General features: G+C 44.3%; 1 protein-coding gene across 1 annotated transcript in view; it reads right to left on the reverse strand.

Annotated features, from left to right (window-relative positions):
* The window catches only part of LOC115662321 (uncharacterized), a 41,451-nt gene that overhangs the window by 11,814 nt on the left and 9,022 nt on the right, over nt 1-20,615 (reverse strand). The window contains exon 7 of the mRNA XM_056306382.1: nt 19,251-19,699. Within this exon, the coding sequence (XP_056162357.1) occupies nt 19,251-19,699 (449 nt within the window). The remainder of the gene's footprint in view (nt 1-19,250; nt 19,700-20,615) is intronic.

Consider the following 20,615-nt stretch of genomic DNA (forward strand, 5'->3'; position numbering starts at 1 on the left):
CAAGAGTTGAAGTAAAGGGTATCGGCACATGTAAATTAACCTTTCATGGTGGTCGAAACCTATTCCTACATGATGTCCTCTATGCTCCAGATATTTGGTGAAACTTGGTCTCTGTAGTTATTCTTCTTAGCTTAGGTTATGTATTTAATTTTCATGGTGATTGCGTTGACATTTTGTTTGGAACAGTTTATTACGGTTCTGGTTATATATTGAATGGTTTTATGGTGTTAGACATTGACTATGATGTATACAAAGTTAATGTTGATGATTGTTTTTCTTTAATTGCATCTTCTAGTAATGTGGAGATTGATGCAAGTACTTGGCATGCTAGACTGGGTCACATTGGATTACAAAAAATGAAATGATTAGCAAGAGAAGACCTTTTGGGGTCACTCGCTAATGTTGAACTATTCGTATGTGAACATTGTTTAGCGGGAAAAATAACTAGAAAACCATTTGGTAAAGGAACCAGAGCTGAATTTCCATTGCAACTTATACATTCTGACATTTGTGGTCCATTAAATGTGATGGCAAGGCATGGAACCTCATATTTCAGCACTTTTATAGATGACTTCACGCGTTTCGGTTATGTTTTTCTGATCTCCCATAAGTTCGAAGCATTGGATTGTTTTATGCGGTTTATAGCTTTGATAGAGAATCAGTTGAACAAAACAATAAAGGCATTGAGAACCGATCGCGGATGTGAGTATCTATTTGAGCAATTCAAGGCTCTTTGTGATGAAAAGGGAATTGTAAGACAATTGACTATTCCTGGTACTCCGCAACAAAATGGAGTTGCAGAAAGAAGGAATAGAACCCTATTGGAAATCGTTAGGTCTATGATGGTGCAGGCAAATCTACCTGTCTCATATTGAGGAGATGCGTTATTGACTGCTGCCTATATACTTAATCGTGTGCCCTCTAAGTCAGTTGCTTCCACCCCTTATGAATTGTGGACCGGTAGAAAACCAGACTTAAGTAATCTACGACCTTGGGGGTGTGCAGCATATGTTCATGATTCTTCCCACAACTATGGCAAATTAGGCCCTAGAGGGAAGAAGTGTATCTTTATTAGATACTCTGAACACTCCAAAGGATACGTGTTCATAGGTGAACAAGCTTATGGAAGTGTGACTGAAATGGAGTCACGAGATGTCACGTTTTTGGAGAACGACTTTCCTAGTAGAGGTGAGATCAACAAGAACTTCCAATTACATGAGATGGAAGATCCCGATAACACACCCACTAATGTTATTGAGGGAAATATAGATTTACCTCAATATACAAGATCTAGTGGGAGTCTAACGTCGCCTGGCGAACTGAATTCTCAAGAAGTTAAGTTGCGTAAAAGTAATCGTAAAAGTATTCCCCGTCGTCAATTTGAGATTGAAGGGGAAGCATTTATGATTGCTCCACAAGACGATACAAAGCCTAAAACAGTTCAAGAGGCTCTCTCATCTCCTGACAAGGAAGAATGGAGAAAAGTTTTGGAAGACGAAATTGAGTCTATGAGGACAAACCACGTCTGGGACTTGGTTCATTTGCCACCCGATCGCAAGGCTATTGGAAACAAATGGGTTTTCAAGATTAAGCGAAGGGCGGATGGATCCATTGAAAAATATAAGGCTCGCCTTGTGGCGAAAGGCTATACTCAACAAGAGGGTATAGACTACGAGGAAACTTTCTCACCAGTTGTAAGGCTTGCCTCCATACGCCTTATCCTAGCCATTGTTGCACATTTGGACCTAGAATTACATCAAATGGATGTAAAGACAGTATTTCTCAATGGAGAACTAGATGAAGAAATCTATATGAAGCAACCGATAGGTTTCATTGCTGAAGGTCAAGAACGTAAAGTTTGCAAACTTCATCACTCAATTTATGGCCTTAAGCAATCGTCTAGACAGTGGTATTTTCGTTTTCATCGAGCCATAACTTCTTTTGGGTTCACGATGATCGAAGAGGATCACTGTATGTATATCAAACGGTCCGAGGATAAATTTATGATTTTATCTCTTTATGTGGACGATATTCTGTTGGCTGGGAATGACAAGGGTTTGGTTATAACCATAAAAGAATGGTTGTCCTCTAATTTTGAAATGAAGGACATGGGAGAAGCTGCATATATATTGGGAGTTAAGATTGAAAGAGATCGATCAAAGAAACTCATTGCTATGTCACAAGAGTCTTATATAATGAAAATTCTTGAACGCTCAATATGCAGCACTATAATCCCATTGATACCCCTGTCATGCAAGGCTAAGGCCTGAGTACCAAGATGTGTCCTAAGACTCCAAAAGAAAAGAAAGAAATGGTCACTGTTCCTTACGCTAGTGCTGTCGGAAGTTTGATGTATGCTATGATGTGTACTCGACCCGACATATGTCATGCTGTGGGGTTAGTGAGCCGATATCAATCAAATCCTGGTCCAGCACACTGGAAAGCAGTTAAGAGGATCCTGAGATACTTGAAAGGCACTATGGACTATCGACTTTGCTATCAAGGGGATAAGTCCAGCGCAAGTACCATAACTTTTGTACGGAGGACACTTAAGTGTCATAACTTTTTTTTGGCTCACTTGAATGCCATAACTTTCAAAAAAATGATCACTTAAGTGCCACTTACGAGCTGATCGTGAGGGCCCGAAACCGCGGCTTTTTCGGCCGAACAATGACCTTCCCGGTGAGGCGAGCACCACCAGCTTGAAGAGGGGGTGTCGGTGAATCATTCCATGGCCTCCGTTCGTCTCAAAATTTCCGTTTTAGCCTCCGTTGACGAAGGTAAAAATGCTTCGTAGTCACACATTTATCGAGCCGATTTGTGTGACTACGAAGCATTTTTACCTTCGTCAACGGAGGCTAAAACGGAAATTTCGAGACGAACGGAGGCCATAGAATGATTCACCTACACCCCCTCTTCAATCTGGTGGTGCTCGCCTCGCCGGGAGGTCACTGTTTGGCTGGAAAAGCCGCAGTTTCGAGCCTTCATGACCAACCCCTACGACAAGCTGGTCGTGAGGGCCCGAAATCGCGGTTTTCCGGTCGACGGTGACCTTCCCGGCGAGACAGGCACCACCAGCTTGAAGAGGGTGTCGGTGAATCATTCCATGGCCTCCGTTCATCTCGAAATTTCCGTTTAGCCTCCGTTGTGAAGGTAAAAATGCTTCGTAGTCACACAATTTATCGAACCGATTTGTGTGACTACGAAGCATTTTTACCTTCGTCAACGGAGGCTAAAACGGAAATTTCGAAATGAACGGAGGCCATGGAATGATTCACCGACACCTCCTCCTCAAGCTGGTGGCGCTTGCCTCACCGTGAAGGTCACCGTTCGGCCGGAAAAGCCGCGGTTTCGAGCCCTCACGACCAGCTCGTAAGTGGTACTTAAGTGATCATTTTTTTAAAGTTATGGCACTCAAGTGAGCCAAAAAAAAGTTATGGCACTTAAGTGTCCTCCGTACAAAAGTTATGGCACTTGCGCTGTACTTACCCCGCTATCAAGGGAGTGATCTACGCTTATTAGGATACTCTGATGCTGATTGGGGAGGAGACCTAGATGAGCGTAAATCGACGTCTGGATATGCGTTCTTGCTTAATGATGGTGCAATTTCTTGGAATAGCAAGAAACAGACATGCATAGCTTTATCAACGATGGAGGCAGAATTTATTGCATGTTCTGCTGCAATGCAAGAAGCAGTATGGCTAAAACGTTTCTTGGAAAATTTAGCTATTGTCACTGATGTCCCAAGATCAGTGACAGTATATTGCGATAGTCAAGCAGCCATTGCCTATGTGAAAGATCCCAAGTACTATGGTAGGACGAAGCACATTAACATAAAGAATAACTTCATCAGAGATATAATAGCGCATAAGAAAGTAGTCCTGCAATATATTTCAACCAACAGGATGGTTGCTGATCCATTTACGAAGGCTGTTCCTAGAGACGTGTTCTTGACCCACAGGATGTCTCTAGGATTACGTAGAATGTGATTATGATATGTAATATTGTTGAGGATAACTGGATTATGTGTGTATATGTATTGTACATGTTTGTTAATGAATTGATGTTTTATCAATTAGTACAATGTTATGAGACTAGCACAAACACACATATATTGTTGAAAGGTATGTCACCAGGCAATGATTGGCTCACTCACACGAGCAATCACCTCAAACGCTATAGTAAGCGGGTTGAGATGAGATGATATGTACTATAAACGCTGGAAGAGCAGTTTAGTACATAAAACGATTTAATGTCGCCTTGATTTGTCACGCCCCGAACCCTACGAGCGCGCGATCATCCCTTTGTGGTCGTAATGTACGCGACAGCCCAGGACTCGTCGCCGACCCAATCGAAACACTAACGAGTAATGCATGCGGAAGCAACCTCGAACTCTCCGTACAACATATAAACATTGGGATAGTAGAAAGACAAAGAACACACATAAACGAGACACTTTTAAAAACATAACGTCGATTACAACACATACATTTGCAAGCCTTCTACAAGGCCACTATCTACGAACCACGTACAACAACAAGGATCGGGTGGTTGGTAAGCTTAACTCCTCTACAAAAAGGTATACTCAAAAGACGGTGTAACTCGATCTATCCTCAATCCCCGTAGTATCCTGGCAGCGTCTCCGGATCAATCACGGTCGCGGGTCTGAAATGGTTTGGTTATACAACCATGAGAACACTTCTCAATAAGCAACTACCTAAGCCTCGCTTAGGCCAAAGCGTAATTCCGAACAATTCTAAACATGCGATTCAAACAATCGACGTGCCATAAACAATCACAGGCGTCCTTACCTCGCCTTGGCGCATACACAAGCCCTGCACGTTAGAATATTGCCATAACATGGCCAATTGCCCATCAAGCACGTGCAACGCAATTCATGGCATGATCAAGCATAACATGGTTAATAATCCAGACGTGCTCATCAATTAACTCAGGCAAAGCATTCCCCAATGCAAATCGCACTCATTAAGTCCAGATTATTAACGACCCCTCGGGCCACCGAACTCCCGCCGGTCTTCTGGCATAACCAGGCATCGTCCCGCTACTTCGGCGACGGTAACGTCCGGAACCCCCGCCCAGACGGCATTCCACAAAGGAGCATCGATCCGGCCTCTACCGCGATCGGCAACGTCTAGAACCCCCGCCTAGACGGCATCCGAACTCCCGCCGGGCATCGTCTAGAACTCCCGCCTAGACGGAACGTGTCGTGACCATGCACACACCTCAACAATCATTACCAATTCTTATCTTTGTAAATTAGCCCAATGTCAACTAAATCCACCAAAATGTCATGGTAACACCGATCAGTTCCCGAGAGAGAGAAAAACCGAGTATGCACAGAATCGGGGCCAAACTGGGCAGTAACATAGTCACCGAATTTCCTTTAAAATAAATAGTGAATCAACTTCAAAAATTCTGAAATTTGGATATGTCGGATAAAACATCTTGATAAACATTTTCCGTGAAGAACTCAAAACCCAGTTCCTACCGTAAATACCTCTTTTTGTCACTTGAAGTCAGACAAAATTCAACCCATCCGGTCAGGCCGCCTGACCATCAAAATGCATTTCATCCAGTACCCAAATCATTTTGGAAAGCCTTCAAAATTTTATATGTCATAGAAACAAATGTTCTTAACAATTTTTGTGAAGGAAGTTTGTTGAAAAGAGGTCTGGAAAAATTTGTAGAAAATCGGAGAGACCAGATGGTCGGATAAACAGTAAATCCGGCAGACTGAATCCGGTCCAAAAATGGACTTACGAATGGAACTAAATGATCTCCAAAAATTCCAGATTTAATATATGTCAAACATCAAGATGTTATGAACAACTTTCATGAAGAACACTTCCTCAAATTCGGCTCACACAAGTCACAGTAAAAATAGCAAAATGCAGCGACGCAGCAGCAACCTTACCGGAAATTAACCAACAAGCACCACCAAGCAAACCAAGCACAACCAGCCACTAAACCAACTATCCACAGCCCTTAAACCATCCCTAACATGTCCATTAGTCACCCCTTAGCCTAGTCAAGGGTTAGGAAGCCACTTACAAGAGAGCCTAAGCAAGACAACCTAGCAAGGGAGCAAACAAGAGCCTTGGCACGGCAACGGCTACTCCGGCGAAGCAACGGCGAGGGCGGACAGCGGATGGCAGCTCAGGTGGTCGGTGATGGTGTGAGGGTGATTGTGGGTGGTGGTGATGGCCGAGGGGTGGTGATGGCGAGAGGGAAAAAGAGGAAGAAAGCGTCTCGGTAGGGTGTTTGGCGCGAGGAGCAGCAGCTGCGGTCTACGGCTCCGGCATGTCTCCAGCGGCTGGGAAGGCGAGGCTGTGGTGGTTGACGAGCAGCTGGTATGGTCGGATGGAATGGGAAGCAGCAAAAGCCGAGGAGGAAGCAGAAGCCGAAGAAGCAAGCGAGCGGCAACAAAACAGCAAAGAAAAGAAGAGAAGGAAGAAGAAGGCAGCAGAAGGAAGCAGCGAGCCACGTGAAGCATCATGGGCAGCAGCATGGGTCAACAGTCAGCAAAGCAACACGTGAAGATGCAGCAAGAAGTCATCAGCGAGAGCAGAAACAACGTGAGGGAGTCAGCGGGCGTGAAGGAAGAGAGGAAGTCGGCGGGCAGCAAGCAAAACAGAAGTCGGCGAGTCGGCAGCACGTGAAGAAGTCGGCAGAAGCAGCAAACAAAGTAGAACAGAAACGTGGGGTCATCAGTCAACAAAACAGGAGCAACGTGAAGATCATCATGGGAGTGGGTGGAAGAAGACAGCAGCAGAGGGAGTCATCAGAAAGGTCAGCAACGGCGTGGGGTTCAACCGGGGAGGAGGAGAGGAGAGAGGGAAAGTCAAACGCACTTGAGTGCGATCCGACGATCCTCGTTCAATTCCGAAAACGATCCAACGGCCCACGAAATACCCTAATTATAAATTAGGAAAAAGGCCAAAAGATAATAACTAAAACACACTACGAGGGAGGTCTACTTGTCCAAATCCGCACCCGGTCAAAATTTCACTTTTCGCATATCTCGGGCAATATTGACGCTGGCCACAATAATATCGACACCGTCCAATTAAATTCGTCACGAAACTCCGAGAAATTTGACACCAAAATTCGGGCTTTAAATAACGGCCAAATTCGATCGAGTGCGATTCTAGCGAAATCTCAATTTTAAAAACGATAACCGAGAGTGATCAGTTCCCGGGCGAGATTTTACTATAAGCACACTGACGAATTACACGTTTTATAAATTCCAAAAATGGGTCGAAATTCGGAATGTCACAACTCTTCCCCCCTTACAAAAATTTCGTCCTCGAAATTTACAACCCATCTCAATTACTCAAACAAATGGGAGTATTGATGTCGCATCAACTCCTCACTTTCCCATGTCGCTCCTTCGGTTCCATGATATTCCCAAATCACCATCACCATCGGAATTGTCTTGTTCCGCAACACTCGTTCCATTCTGTCATCGATCCTGACCGACCTTTCCACGTACAACACTCTGTCGTCCACTTCTATCTCTTCATAATTCAGCACGTGGGTAGGATCTGACTCATACTTTCTTAACATAGACATGTGGAACACAATGTGAACTTGAGACAAATTTGGCGGTAGTGCTAGACGATAGGCCAAAGTGCCGATTCTCTCTAAGACTTCGAATGGACCCACGTACCTCGGGCTCAACTTTCCTTTCTTGCCGAACCGTGACAATCCTCTCATCGGCGACACTTTGAGAAAAACGTGGTCCCCTACTTGAAATTCCAAAGGCCTACGTCTCCGGTCCACATAATTCTTTTGGCGGTTCTGAGCGATTCTAAGTCTGTCCCGAATAACCTTGACCGTCTCAACTGACTGCTGAACCAACTCTAGACCCGTGATGCTCCTCTCACCAACTTCGTCCCAACAAACCGGTGTTCTGCAAGCTCTGCCATACAATGCTTTAAACGGTGCCATCCTGATACTCTGCTGGTAGCTATTGTTGTAGGCAAATTCAACCAAATGCAACTGTTCCTCTCAGCTACCTTTAAAATCCAGTACACATGCCCGTAGCATGTCTTCCAAAGTCTGAATCGTCCTTTCAGACTGGCCATCCGTCTGTGGATGATAGGCCGTGCTATATTGCAGCTTCGTCCCCATAGCCGTCTAAAGACTTTTCCAAAAGGTTGCGGTAAACTTAGGGTCTCTATCTGACGTTATCGTCACTGGCACTCCATGGAGACGGACTATCTGTCGCATATACAGCTCGGCATACTTATCCATTGCGAAATCCTTTCGCACTGCCAGAAAATATGCCGACTTAGTCAATCTGTCGACGATAACCCAAATGGAATCATGACCTCTCTGGCTCATCGGTAATCCCATAACAAAGTCCATCGTGATATGCTCCCATTTCCATTTGGGAATTTCCAAGGGTTGCAACTGTCCACCGGGCTTACAATGCTGTGCCTTCACTTGTTGGCACTCAAACACTTGGTCACATACTTGGCTACACCCACTTTCATTCCGTTCCATCAGTAGTGCTGACGCAAATTTTGATACATCTTTGTGCTGCCCGGATGAATGCTGTAGTTGCTACGGTGAGCTTCTGTCAAGATTTCCTCCTTAAGCTCTACGTCATCGGGCACACACAAACGTCCACGAAAACTTCAAGATTCCGTCCTCGGATACTTGAAAGTCAGCCTTTCTCTTAGTTTCGTCCATTTGCATAATCTTTTGAATCTCAGGATCCGTAGATTGTAATGCCTTAATCCTCGCCTGAATCTCTGGTTCAATCCTCAAGGTAGCTAACAAACTTGAGAGGTGACTTACCTCAAACTTGAATTCCGAATCTCGCACCCCTTCGAGTAATGTCCATTCTTTAACCATCATCTGCGCAATACTTGATTTCCGACTAAGTGCATCCGCTACCTTATTAGCCTTTCCGGGGTGATACAAAATGTCGCAATCATAATCCTTCAGGAGTTCCATCCAGCGACGTTGTCTCATGTTCAATTCCTTTTGAGAAAATAAGTACTTTAGGCTCTGATGATCCGTATAGATTTGAAACCTTTCCCCACACAAATAATGCCTCCAAATCTTAAGTGCAAAGATGATAGCAGCAAGTTCCAAATCATGCGTCGGGTAGTTAAGTTCATGAGGTCTCAATTGTCGCGATGCATATGCAACCACTCTTCCATGTTGCATTAACACGCATCCTAATCCCTTTAGTGACGCATCACTATAAATCTCATATCCTCCGGGACCTGACGGTATCGTCAACACAGGGGCAGTAGTCAACTTATGCCTAAGCTCTTGAAAACTCCTCTCGCACTTGTCTGTCCATTCAAACCTTGATTCCTTCTTAAGTAAACGAGTTAGAGGAGTAGCTATCGCGGAGAACCTTTCCACGAAACGTCTATAATAGCCTGCAAGTCCTAGGAAACTTCGAACCTCTGTCACTGTTGTCGGTCTTGGCCAATTCGTGACTGCCTCAATCTTTGTTGGATCCACTGAAATTCCATCCCCGGAGATTACATGCCCAAGAAATGCTACCCGGTTGAGCCAGAACTCACACTTACTAAACTTGGCATAGAGTGCGTGTTCTCTTAGAGTCCGTAGAACCATCCTTAGATGTCGCTCATGTTCCTCGGGGCTCCTTGAATACACTAGTATGTCGTCGATGAATACAATAACAAACTGATCCAGAAACTCCTTAAACACCCGATTCATTAAATCCATAAAGGCAGCCGGGGCATTTGTTAATCCAAACGGCATTACCGTAAACTCGTAATGTCCATATCGGGTACGGAACGCTGTTTTCGGTATGTCCTCCTTCTTAATCCTCAACTGATGGTATCCCGTTCTTAGGTCTATCTTAGAGAATACCGATGCCCCTTGTAGTTGATCGAACAAGTCATCTATTCTTGGCAATGGATACTTGTTCTTGATAGTCACTCGATTCAATTGCCTATAGTCAATGCACAAACGCAAGGACCCGTCCTTCTTCCTTACAAACAGCACTGGCGCTCCCCACGGTGATGCACTTGGACGGATGAACCCCTTATCCAGTAGTTCTTGCATCTGAACCTTCAACTCCTTCAACTCTGATAATGCCATCCTGTAGGGCGCTCTAGATATCGGTTCTGTCCCGGGGGCCAACTCAATTATGAATTCCACTTCCCTCTCAGGTGGCAATCCTGGCAATTCCTGAGGAAAGACATCGAGGAAATTGCACACCACGGCTATCTCTTCTAGCCTCGGTTCCTTAATCGACGAATCAACCACAGTCGCCAGGTAACCTGGACACCCATCGTCCAACAACTTAGTCACCTCAAGCGACGAAATCCAAGGGATCGAGGTTCCTCCTCGGTTCTCCACAAACTCATATCTAGGATGACCAACCGGATTAAATTGGATCGTCCTGTTACTACAGTCTATAACGGCTTTTTGTCTAACCAGCCAATCCATGCCAATAATGACATCAAAATCAAACATAGCCAAAACAGCCAAATCGATCAATTCCTCCCTACCACCAACAACAATCTTACAGTCTGAACATCCTAACGAGATTAGCACTTTATCCTTAAGAGGGGTGGTAACACATAAATTTACTTCTAACGGTTTCAATTCCATGCCAACCAGATCAACAAATTGCTCAGACACAAATGAATGCGATGCTCTCGGATCAAATAAGGCATAAGCAGCATGATCACATAAAGAAACCATACCTGTGACCACGCCAGGCGCATCCTCCGCCTCTTTGCGAGCCATAGCATAGATTCTCCCTTGAGCTGGGGGTCGGTTCTGAATATTTTGCGGGGCAGTTCCGACCTGATTTCCCATCTGAGGCTGTTGCGGTTGCATTGGTGGCCTAGCTTGTCGGCTCGGGCAATCTTTCACTTGGTGACCACGTTGGCCACATCCATAACAAGCTCCACTTCTACCTGGGCAAGGGCCATTCCCATGCCTCCTTCCGCACGATCGACATGCCGCACTGGAGTGATAGTTCGGGTTTCCAATGTCTTTCCTAACGGGAGGGATAAATCGCCTATTCCCAGTCATAGGCCTCTTTCCAAAGTTCCGATTGTCCCTAACTGGCGCGTACCGCGATCCAGAAGCGGCAGCCCGATCCGTTTGATCTCGCTCAATTGCCTGGGCCCTCTCATAGATCTCATGATAGCCTTTCAAGTTTAATGAGATCATCTGACTGCGAAGGTCCGGCTTTAGCCCATCTCGGAACCTCCTAGCTTTGTCTGTTGGGTCCTCCACCATCCTGGGGGCAAATTTGGACAACCTCGCAAACTCGGCTTCATACTGATCCACCGACATCTGGCCCTGGCGAAGTCTCATAAATTCTGCCAGTTTCTGCTCTCGGGCGCTTTCCGAGAAGTACTTGCCATTGAAGGTCTCAGCGAAAATGGTCCAATTCGGAGAAGTACCAGTGGGGAATACTTGACCTTTGGTGGCCCTCCACCAATCACTTGCATTACTCTGTAGCTGGTAGACTGCTAGTGTTACCTTCTCTTCCTCAGTGCACCCCAGCACCTCAAAGGCCTTTTCTAGCTCTTCCACCCATCTTGGGGCAGCCTCAGCATCGCCTCTCCCATCAAACTTCGGGGGTTTCAACCTCAGAAACTGTTCTACTAACTTGGACATCGGCCTGATCGCGTTTACTCGCACTGGACCAGGATTTTCACCAATCACATTATTCCCCTGGCCTCCATTATTCCCAATAATCTCGCTGGCAGCTGCAGCGGCAACATTAGCACTTCTTTCCCCCGTCTGTCCACCCGATAATATTCCCGCTTCCTCGAGCGCTCTCCAGATTTCATCTACCCTAGGATCCTCCATAACTCCAGGTAACGGGGCTACGCGACCTCGACCTCGACCTCGACCTCGACCTCGACCTCGACCTCGACCTCGACCTCGACCTCGACCTCTACCTCGACCTCGACTGCTCATCTTACTAATTCTCGCAAAAGCTCACCTGCTATAATTTCATGCAGGAATTAGAAACCTAGGCCGACTATACCAGTTTAAAGCCCTAGGCAATAAATCACAACAACAATTCATTAAGCAAGCAGCCAATCACACACATCAATCAATCTCAGCCAACATGATTTGTGCACTTACCTCAAGTCCTGACGCACCTGCACCTCACACATTAATGCATAAAATCACTCAGCAACCACAGTCACACAGTCTGGGGCACGCATGGCACATAAGTCTCCCCAACTGACTACCCCAAAGTCATCGCTCCTTATCACTCCAGGCTTCGACCAACTTAGATCGAGCTAACCTTGCTCTGATACCAAATCAACGGGGATGTCACGCCCCGAACCCTACGAGCGCGCGATCATCCCTTTGTGGTCGTAATGTACGCGACAGCCCAGGACTCGTCGCCGACCCAATCGAAACACTAACGAGTAATGCATGCGGAAGCAACCTCGAACTCTCCGTACAACATATAAACATTGGGATAGTAGAAAGACAAAGAACACACATAAACGAGACACTTTTAAAAACATAACGTCGATTACAACACATACATTTGCAAGCCTTCTACAAGGCCACTATCTACGAACCACGTACAACAACAAGGATCGGGTGGTTGGTAAGCTTAACTCCTCTACAAAAAGGTATACTCAAAAGACGGTGTAACTCGATCTATCCTCAATCCCCGTAGTATCCTGGCAGCGTCTCCGGATCAATCACGGTCGCGGGTCTGAAATGGTTTGGTTATACAACCATGAGAACACTTCTCAATAAGCAACTACCTAAGCCTCGCTTAGGCCAAAGCGTACTTCCGAACAATTCTAAACATGCGATTCAAACAATCGACGTGCCATAAACAATCACAGGCGTCCTTACCTCGCCTTGGCGCATACACAAGCCCTGCACGTTAGAATATTGCCATAACATGGCCAATTGCCCATCAAGCACGTGCAACGCAATTCATGGCATGATCAAGCATAACATGGTTAATAATCCAGACGTGCTCATCAATTAACTCAGGCAAAGCATTCCCCAATGCAAATCGCACTCATTAAGTCCAGTTATTAACGACCCCTCGGGCCACCGAACTCCCGCCGGTCTTACGGCGTAACCAGGCATCGTCCCGCTACTTCGGCGACGGCAACGTCCGGAACCCCCGCCCAGATGGCATTCCACAAAGGAGCATCGATCCGGCCTCTACCGCGATCGGCAACGTCTAGAACCCCCGCCTAGACGGCATCCGAACTCCCGCCGGGCATCGTCTAGAACTCCCGCCTAGACGGAACGTGTCGTGACCATGCACACACCTCAACAATCATTACCAATTCTTATCTTTGTAAATTAGCCCAATGTCAACTAAATCCACCAAAATGTCATGGTAACACCGATCAGTTCCCGAGAGAGAGAAAAACCGAGTATGCACAGAATCGGGGCCAAACTGGGCAGTAACATAGTCACCGAATTTCCTTTAAAATAAACAGTGAATCAACTTCAAAAATTCTGAAATTTGGATATGTCGGATAAAACATCTTGATAAACATTTTCCGTGAAGAACTCAAAACCCAGTTCCTACCGTAAATACCTCTTTTTGTCACTTGAAGTCAGACAAAATTCAACCCATCCGGTCAGGCCGCCTGACCATCAAAATGCATTTCATCCAGTACCCAAATCATTTTGTAAAGCCTTCAAAATTTTATATGTCATAGAAACAAATGTTCTTAACAATTTTTGTGAAGGAAGTTTGTTGAAAAGAGGTCTGGAAAAATTTGTAGAAAATCGGAGAGACCAGATGGTCGGATAAACAGTAAATCCGGCAGACTGAATCCGGTCCAAAAATGGACTTACGAATGGAACTAAATGATATCCAAAAATTCCAGATTTAATATATGTCAAACATCAAGATGTTATGAACAACTTTTATGAAGAACACTTCCTCAAATTCGGCTCACACAAGTCACAGTAAAAATAGGAAAATGCAGCGACGCAGCAGCAACCTTACCGGAAATTAACCAACAAGCACCACCAAGCAAACCAAGCACAACCAGCCACTAAACCAACTATCCACAGCCCTTAAACCATCCCTAACATGTCCATTAGTCACCCCTTAGCCTAGTCAAGGGTTAGGAAGCCACTTACAAGAGAGCCTAAGCAAGACAACCTAGCAAGGGAGCAAACAAGAGCCTTGGCACGGCAACGGCTACTCCGGCGAAGCAACGGCGAGGGCGGACAGCGGATGGCAGCTCAGGTGGTCGGTGATGGTGTGAGGGTGATTGTGGGTGGTGGTGATGGCCGAGGGGTGGTGATGGCGAGAGGGAAAAAGAGGAAGAAAGCATCTCGGTAGGGTGTTTGGCGCGAGGAGCAGCAGCTGCGGTCTACGGCTCCGGCATGTCTCCAGCGGCTGGGAAGGCGAGGCTGTGGTGGTTGACGAGCAGCTGGTATGGTCGACTGGAATGGGAAGCAGCAAAAGCCAGAGGAAGCAGAAGCCGAAGAAGCAAGCAGCAGCAGCAACAAAACAGCAAAGAAAAGAAGAGAAGGAAGAAGAAGGCAGCGAGAAGGAAGCAGCCACGTGAAGCATCATGGGCAGCAGCATGGGTCAACGATCAGCAAAGCAACACGTGAAGATGCAGCAAGAAGTCATCAGCGAGAGCAGAAACAACGTGAGGGAGTCGGCGGGCGTGAAGGAAGAGAGGAAGTCGGCGGGCAGCAAGCAAAAACAGAAGTCAGCGATCGAGCACGTGAAGAAGTCGGCGAAGCAGCAAACAAAGTAGAACAGAAACGTGGGGTCATCGGTCAACAAAACGGGAGCAACGTGAAGATCATCATGGGAGTGGGTGGAAGAAGACAGCAGCGAGGGAGTCATCGAGAAGGTCAGCAACGGCGTGGGGTTCAACCGGGAGGAGGAGGAGAGAGAGAGGGAAAGTCAAACGCACTTGAGTGCGATCCGACGATCCTCGTTCAATTCCGAAACGATCCAACGGCCCACGAAATACCCTAATTATAAATTAGGAAAAAGGCCAAAAGATAATAACTAAAACACACTACGAGGGAGGTCTACTTGTCCAAATCCGCACCCGGTCAAAATTTCACTTTTCGCATATCTCGGGCAATATTGACGCTGGCCACAATAATATCGACACCGTCCAATTAAATTCGTCACGAAACTCCGAGAAATTTGACACCAAAATTCGGGCTTTAAATAACGGCCAAATTCGATCGAGTGCGATTCTAGCGAAATCTCAATTTTAAAAACGATAACCGAGAGTGATCAGTTCCCGGGCGAGATTTTACTATAAGCACACTGACGAATTACACGTTTTATAAATTCCAAAAATGGGTCGAAATTCGGAATGTCACATGATTGGAATCAAGATGAGGTCTATTATTCCTATGTGATAAGACCGAACATGATAGTCCCACAATCATGTATGCCTGAAGGTAGTCGGATGCGAGTACTAAATTGAGCTCTGTGGAAAGCGAGCTGATATAGCACTCGGGCTAAACATGAGTACGTGAGAAGCATGTGACTATGTTTAGGCTAAGATTCATATAATGGATATGATTAATAAATGACAAACGCTCTTATAGAAAGAGAAATCCATTATAGCATGTAATTCATACTACATGTGCTTTATTTGACCAATAAGGGAGATGAGTACAATTATCCCTATTTATTCATCGTGTGAGTCCTTAAGGTAATTTATAATTTACCTTACTTTGTGCCCTATGTTACTTCTGACTATGTTCTCGAAGTAGAAGATCAATGTTGCTACTTTAGCATGTTACCAGTGGTCATGAATAGATATGGCTTTATGGGACATGTCTAGGAAAGCAGTTGTTCGGAAATGGAGAGAGACATGAATACGAAGGAAGACTATTGTTGTTTTACATCTATCACATGTATTTACCGGTCGATCGATTATTTCGCCTTCGATGGTTTTGGAAATAATTGTAAATTCATGATGTCCTTGAGAATAGTCAAGTATAGCCTTTAAGGGATAGGTATACTTGGACTGATGAAACAAAATATGTCTGGGGTGCTGTGAGACATCAATTATTTTTTTTTTTTTGAGTTGTAGCCATTATGTTATCCCTAACAGGTGCATAATTAGAGCTCCCAAGTGCAAGTGTACTCACTGGTCACACGGTTTTCTTGTCAGTATGAATTGTTTCTAAAGTAGATGAATGATGAATGCCTTATGTTCTTGATAGAGCATGATCAAGCCCATCATGTGCGAGTGGGAGATGTTATATTTCGTCGGTCCACCCATGATGAGTGTCCAAGGGACACCATTTGCTCTAATTATAAGTGTGTCTGAGAGACATCTTTTGAAGAGGCATGAAGGGAGTTTCTTACGGGAAGTTAAGATAACTTCCTCATAAGATGAACAAAAAAAACAAGAGATAATTAGAACTCTCTCTCTCTCTCTCTCGACGCATAAGGATTCCGTATCTATTTTGAGAAAACAATCGGTATTAACGCTGTGGAACAAGAATACTTTCCCTGTGATTGTATTCGGACCAACGTGAAGTAGATTCGTTCATCGTTTGCTAGTGATTCAACGTACGATCCTGGAAAATTGGTTCGGAGTGCATCGAACAAGTTAGTCTATTCTCCTGACACTCGCTTCTAACATACATGCCTTATATCCTGAAGTGGATTCCCTAGGTAGTGAGCATCTATCCTATCATATGCCCTGTATCCTGAGGTGGGTTCCTCGGACCCCTCTTGTATGAGTTGGTGTCAGAGCGTTGGCTATGGCTGATGGTCCTCGTTGTGTACTTATTGGTGACCACCGTGATGACGAATGGAAGATTTGAGAAGATAAGTATAATAACTCCAAGAACAATTGGAGAAATCTCAATTGTTGAGATGTGACGACTCCCGTTATGACCGTGAAGAAAAAAACAACGAAGAGGAGAATATTCCTCTCATGATGTCCATCACAACACATCTAGTGAAGAGGCTCCTTTGGGCCATCGTCAAAGGGATCGGGATTCTTATGATTTTGATGTCGAAGTCAGACATCTAAAAAGACTACAAGTGGCTTGTGATCATTGAAAGGGTATTTGGTTATAAGAACAACATTGCCCAGAATCAAGAACATGAAGCTATCCCAATCAGGTTGCATCCTTCATTTGACGACACCCTTGATACGATGGGATTAATATTACGTTGGGTTTATCTCTTATGGGAGAAGTTCGGCAATACTTTAGTTTTGTGCTTAGTGCTTTTATTCGAACCACAACGGCCTACCGGATGAGTCCTAGAGAGTGAATATCTTCTGGGGGCGTCGAAAAAATCAAACCAAAAATTGGTGGCTCATTTCGAGTTTTAAATAGAGCTGATGAAAAAGTTTACGAGATCATATGGCCCGACAATGATGGAGTCTCAACAATTTTCAATGTCATTGAATTTTCTTTGTAATTCGATAATGAGAATGAGACAGGCATGAGGACAAGTCTTTTTCATCATTCTAGGGAGAATCATGAGGGAACAAATCAAGGAGATTAAGACTTATCCAACAATTATTTTAAAATTCTTTAGAGGTTAAGTCTGTCTCTCTTCATAGAATTTCAAGGGTTACTTTCATCTGAGCTTTGATGATGATTTTGTGCTTCATTGTAGTTAAATAATAATACATGGATGGGAAGCCTAGCTATCTACTTCCAAATGAATGAACTTTCATACAACTTGGAGTCTTCAAGAGGAAATTACGGACAAAATGCAAAGAGTTGGTAAGGAAATCCGAGAAGATATCATTTAGTGCTTCTGTGTTTTTTTAGACCAAAACATTGCATTTTATCAAAATAGAGTGATTGGTGACTATATATTTTTGTAGAGGGCGTGAACCTTTGTAATCTAGAAAGAAAGTGATATGGTATCGTGAGAGGTGCTCGAGTTTGTAGAAGAAACTCCGAAAGCTGTAACATCTTAAGGATCATATAATGAATTTCAATCTTATCGAGGCTAGTAGGGCTGGGAGAGTGAAGTAGGCCAAGTGGAAGGCCGAACCACTATGCTTATTTGTGTTTCTTCTATCCCTTAAACTCTTTCAAATTCTATTTAATCGAAAATCGTGATTCTACATAATATTTCATGTTACTATAGCACCAATGCACTTTCTACATATTGTCCATCACGTATTCGTTAAAAAGTTCTCAATTTTTATCTGAACAATCAATTCATCCCCTTTTGGTTACCGGGCCTAGGCTGTATCAATTAGAGCATGAATTCAAAGTTTTTGGACCCAAGTACGTGATCGGCACAAATTTTAGGACTCTCGCTGTTCATATTGTACCAATTTTTTTTTCATGACAAAGATATTAGAGAGTAGAAATAAAATAAAGGTAAATGTATAGTAAAACCTTCATGATATCAATTTTTGTTTGTACACAATGGTTTGCATGAGTAAACTTTGGATTCATCTCATACTGCTATAATTTAATCATTATTTAATTACATACATTTAATTATATTTGAACTTCACTACATTCTTAAAAGCAAAATATGATGCATGGAGCTAGCAAAGCTATCGTGTAAATATAAGCAAACCTGATTCAACTGTTTCTTTTTTTTTTTGCGCCAAATTGATATATGTGGGTTATTCATGAAATGATTTAGATAATAATCACTTAATTGCATCATGGTAGACACCTATAGAAAGAGTCGGTCGGATTTAAAAAAGAGTCGCTTGGATGAGGTTAAGTGGTGGATCATAGTTAAATTAGTAAAGTTTATGTGCAACTTAATTATAATGAGTTTCAGTCAGTCTGTAGGGGCCCAATTTCTCTAATCAGCCCCCTTACTTGCTGTAAATTTTTCTAAGGATATAGTGTCGTTTGTCAACTTACTTTATTCTATGTAGAACAAAATGCTAGCTTAGATGGCAAAAATTTTTAAATTTTTCTAGGGACATGTTTAGCATGTGGAATTTAAAAATTCTATGTACGAACAAAATGTTAGCTTAGATGGCAAAAAAGTTTATTTTTCTCCTAGTGGTCTTAGATTCAAGTCTTGTTGGGAGCATTTCAAGAGTAAAATCCTATGCATAAGACCGATGTGGGGTGGTATGCCCTTAAAATCACTTGGGAAGTGAACAAGTCGATGTGGGTGAAAGCTAGCCCTAAAATTGCCCAATAGCTATGTATATTCCGAAGATTATCCAAATAGACTTCTAACCATAATATTTAAAGAAATTTATCAAGAAGATATTATCATTAAGCGCAATTATTAATTATATGAAAAGAAATATACTTACCTTAAACCATTGGATTTCTCTTTGCATTTGAAAGGCTGCTCCGGATACATTAGTTACATCGTCGATATCAGGGTTGCACTTTGCTGCAGCGCGCATCATCCTTGCCGATTCTTTCTCTGTAGGCGCTGGAACTAATGACAACCCATTGGTTGAGCTCTCCTTCAAAAAGAGTCTAAGAATGCTCTCTTGGCGATACTGCACAGCAAGTGTTATCAGCGTAGTACCATAAGGAGAAATCCAAATAAGCTCTGGGAAATATTGAATGGATAGCTTCACTAGTTCACTGATTCCCTTGACCGTAGCTTGAGCCAGCAGGTCCCTATCTTGGAAAAACTGGGCGATCTCGGTAGGGTTTCTCTGAGAGAGCGCATCGCAAACTTTTTTTACCAACTCCACGGCTGCCTCATGTCTCAGCTTCACATCGTGAATCCTCTTGATTGGAGAAGGTGCTACGAAATTTAAAAAAAACAAAGTAAAAAGAAACGTAAATGAAGAGCTGGAAATGGATTTAGACGCCTAATCAGTAATTGCATCTAACGATCTCATTTACAGCTTGGGTTGGATGGTGATTGAGAAAATGATCTCATACTTTTTTTTATATTTTACGAAAGATATTTTGACGTTTTTTTTGGTAAAATTCCAAATAAGGGTATGAAGTACCCACATTTTCTCAAATAAGGACTCGAAATGGACTTTGTGTCAAATAAGAATCTGAAGTGGCATATGAGTCTCAAATAAGGGCATGAGTGGCCATGAAAGTCCCAAATAAGGACCTAACCTCGCCAGTCACTCGCTAGTCGCCGACCGGGGAAATATTCCGGCCGATCAAGGGTATTTCCGTCAAAAAACCATTTCAATTTTAAATTATTTTTATTTCTTTTTCTTCTTTTTTTCCTTTTTCTGGTTTTCTCTTTATTCTTTGCCGAGGCCGGCCACCGGCGAAGCCCGGGAAGGGCCTCGCGAGGGCGACCCTCGCCCTGGGTGAGGCCGTCCTCGCTAGCCATAGGCGAGGCCGACCCTCACAAGATCTAGGCGAGAGTCGCCTCACCGACAATGCCCTGGCGAGGGCGGCCTCGCCCAGGGTCGGCGAGGCCGTCCCTCACCTGTTGCTGGCGAGGCGAACCTCGTTAGGATCTAACCAGGGCTGGCCTTGCCCATGGCCGGCGAGGTGACCCTTGCCCAGATTTGGCGAGGGCCTGCCTTGCCCATGGCCCGCGAGGGCGGCCTAGTCCAGAGTGAGGGTTGCCTCACGCAAGTGAGGCTGTCCCTCGCTGATTGGGGTGGTGAGGGTCGCTGACCTTTCTCGGGAGCTTCGCCGATGGCCGGCCGGCCGCTTGCCATCGATGAAGAACAAAAGAAAACCAG

Source organism: Syzygium oleosum, unplaced genomic scaffold, assembly GCF_021117445.2.
Source record: "Syzygium oleosum isolate NSW1041296 unplaced genomic scaffold, Sole_v2.1 Sole_v2.43, whole genome shotgun sequence".
Lineage (NCBI taxonomy): Eukaryota > Viridiplantae > Streptophyta > Magnoliopsida > Myrtales > Myrtaceae > Syzygium > Syzygium oleosum.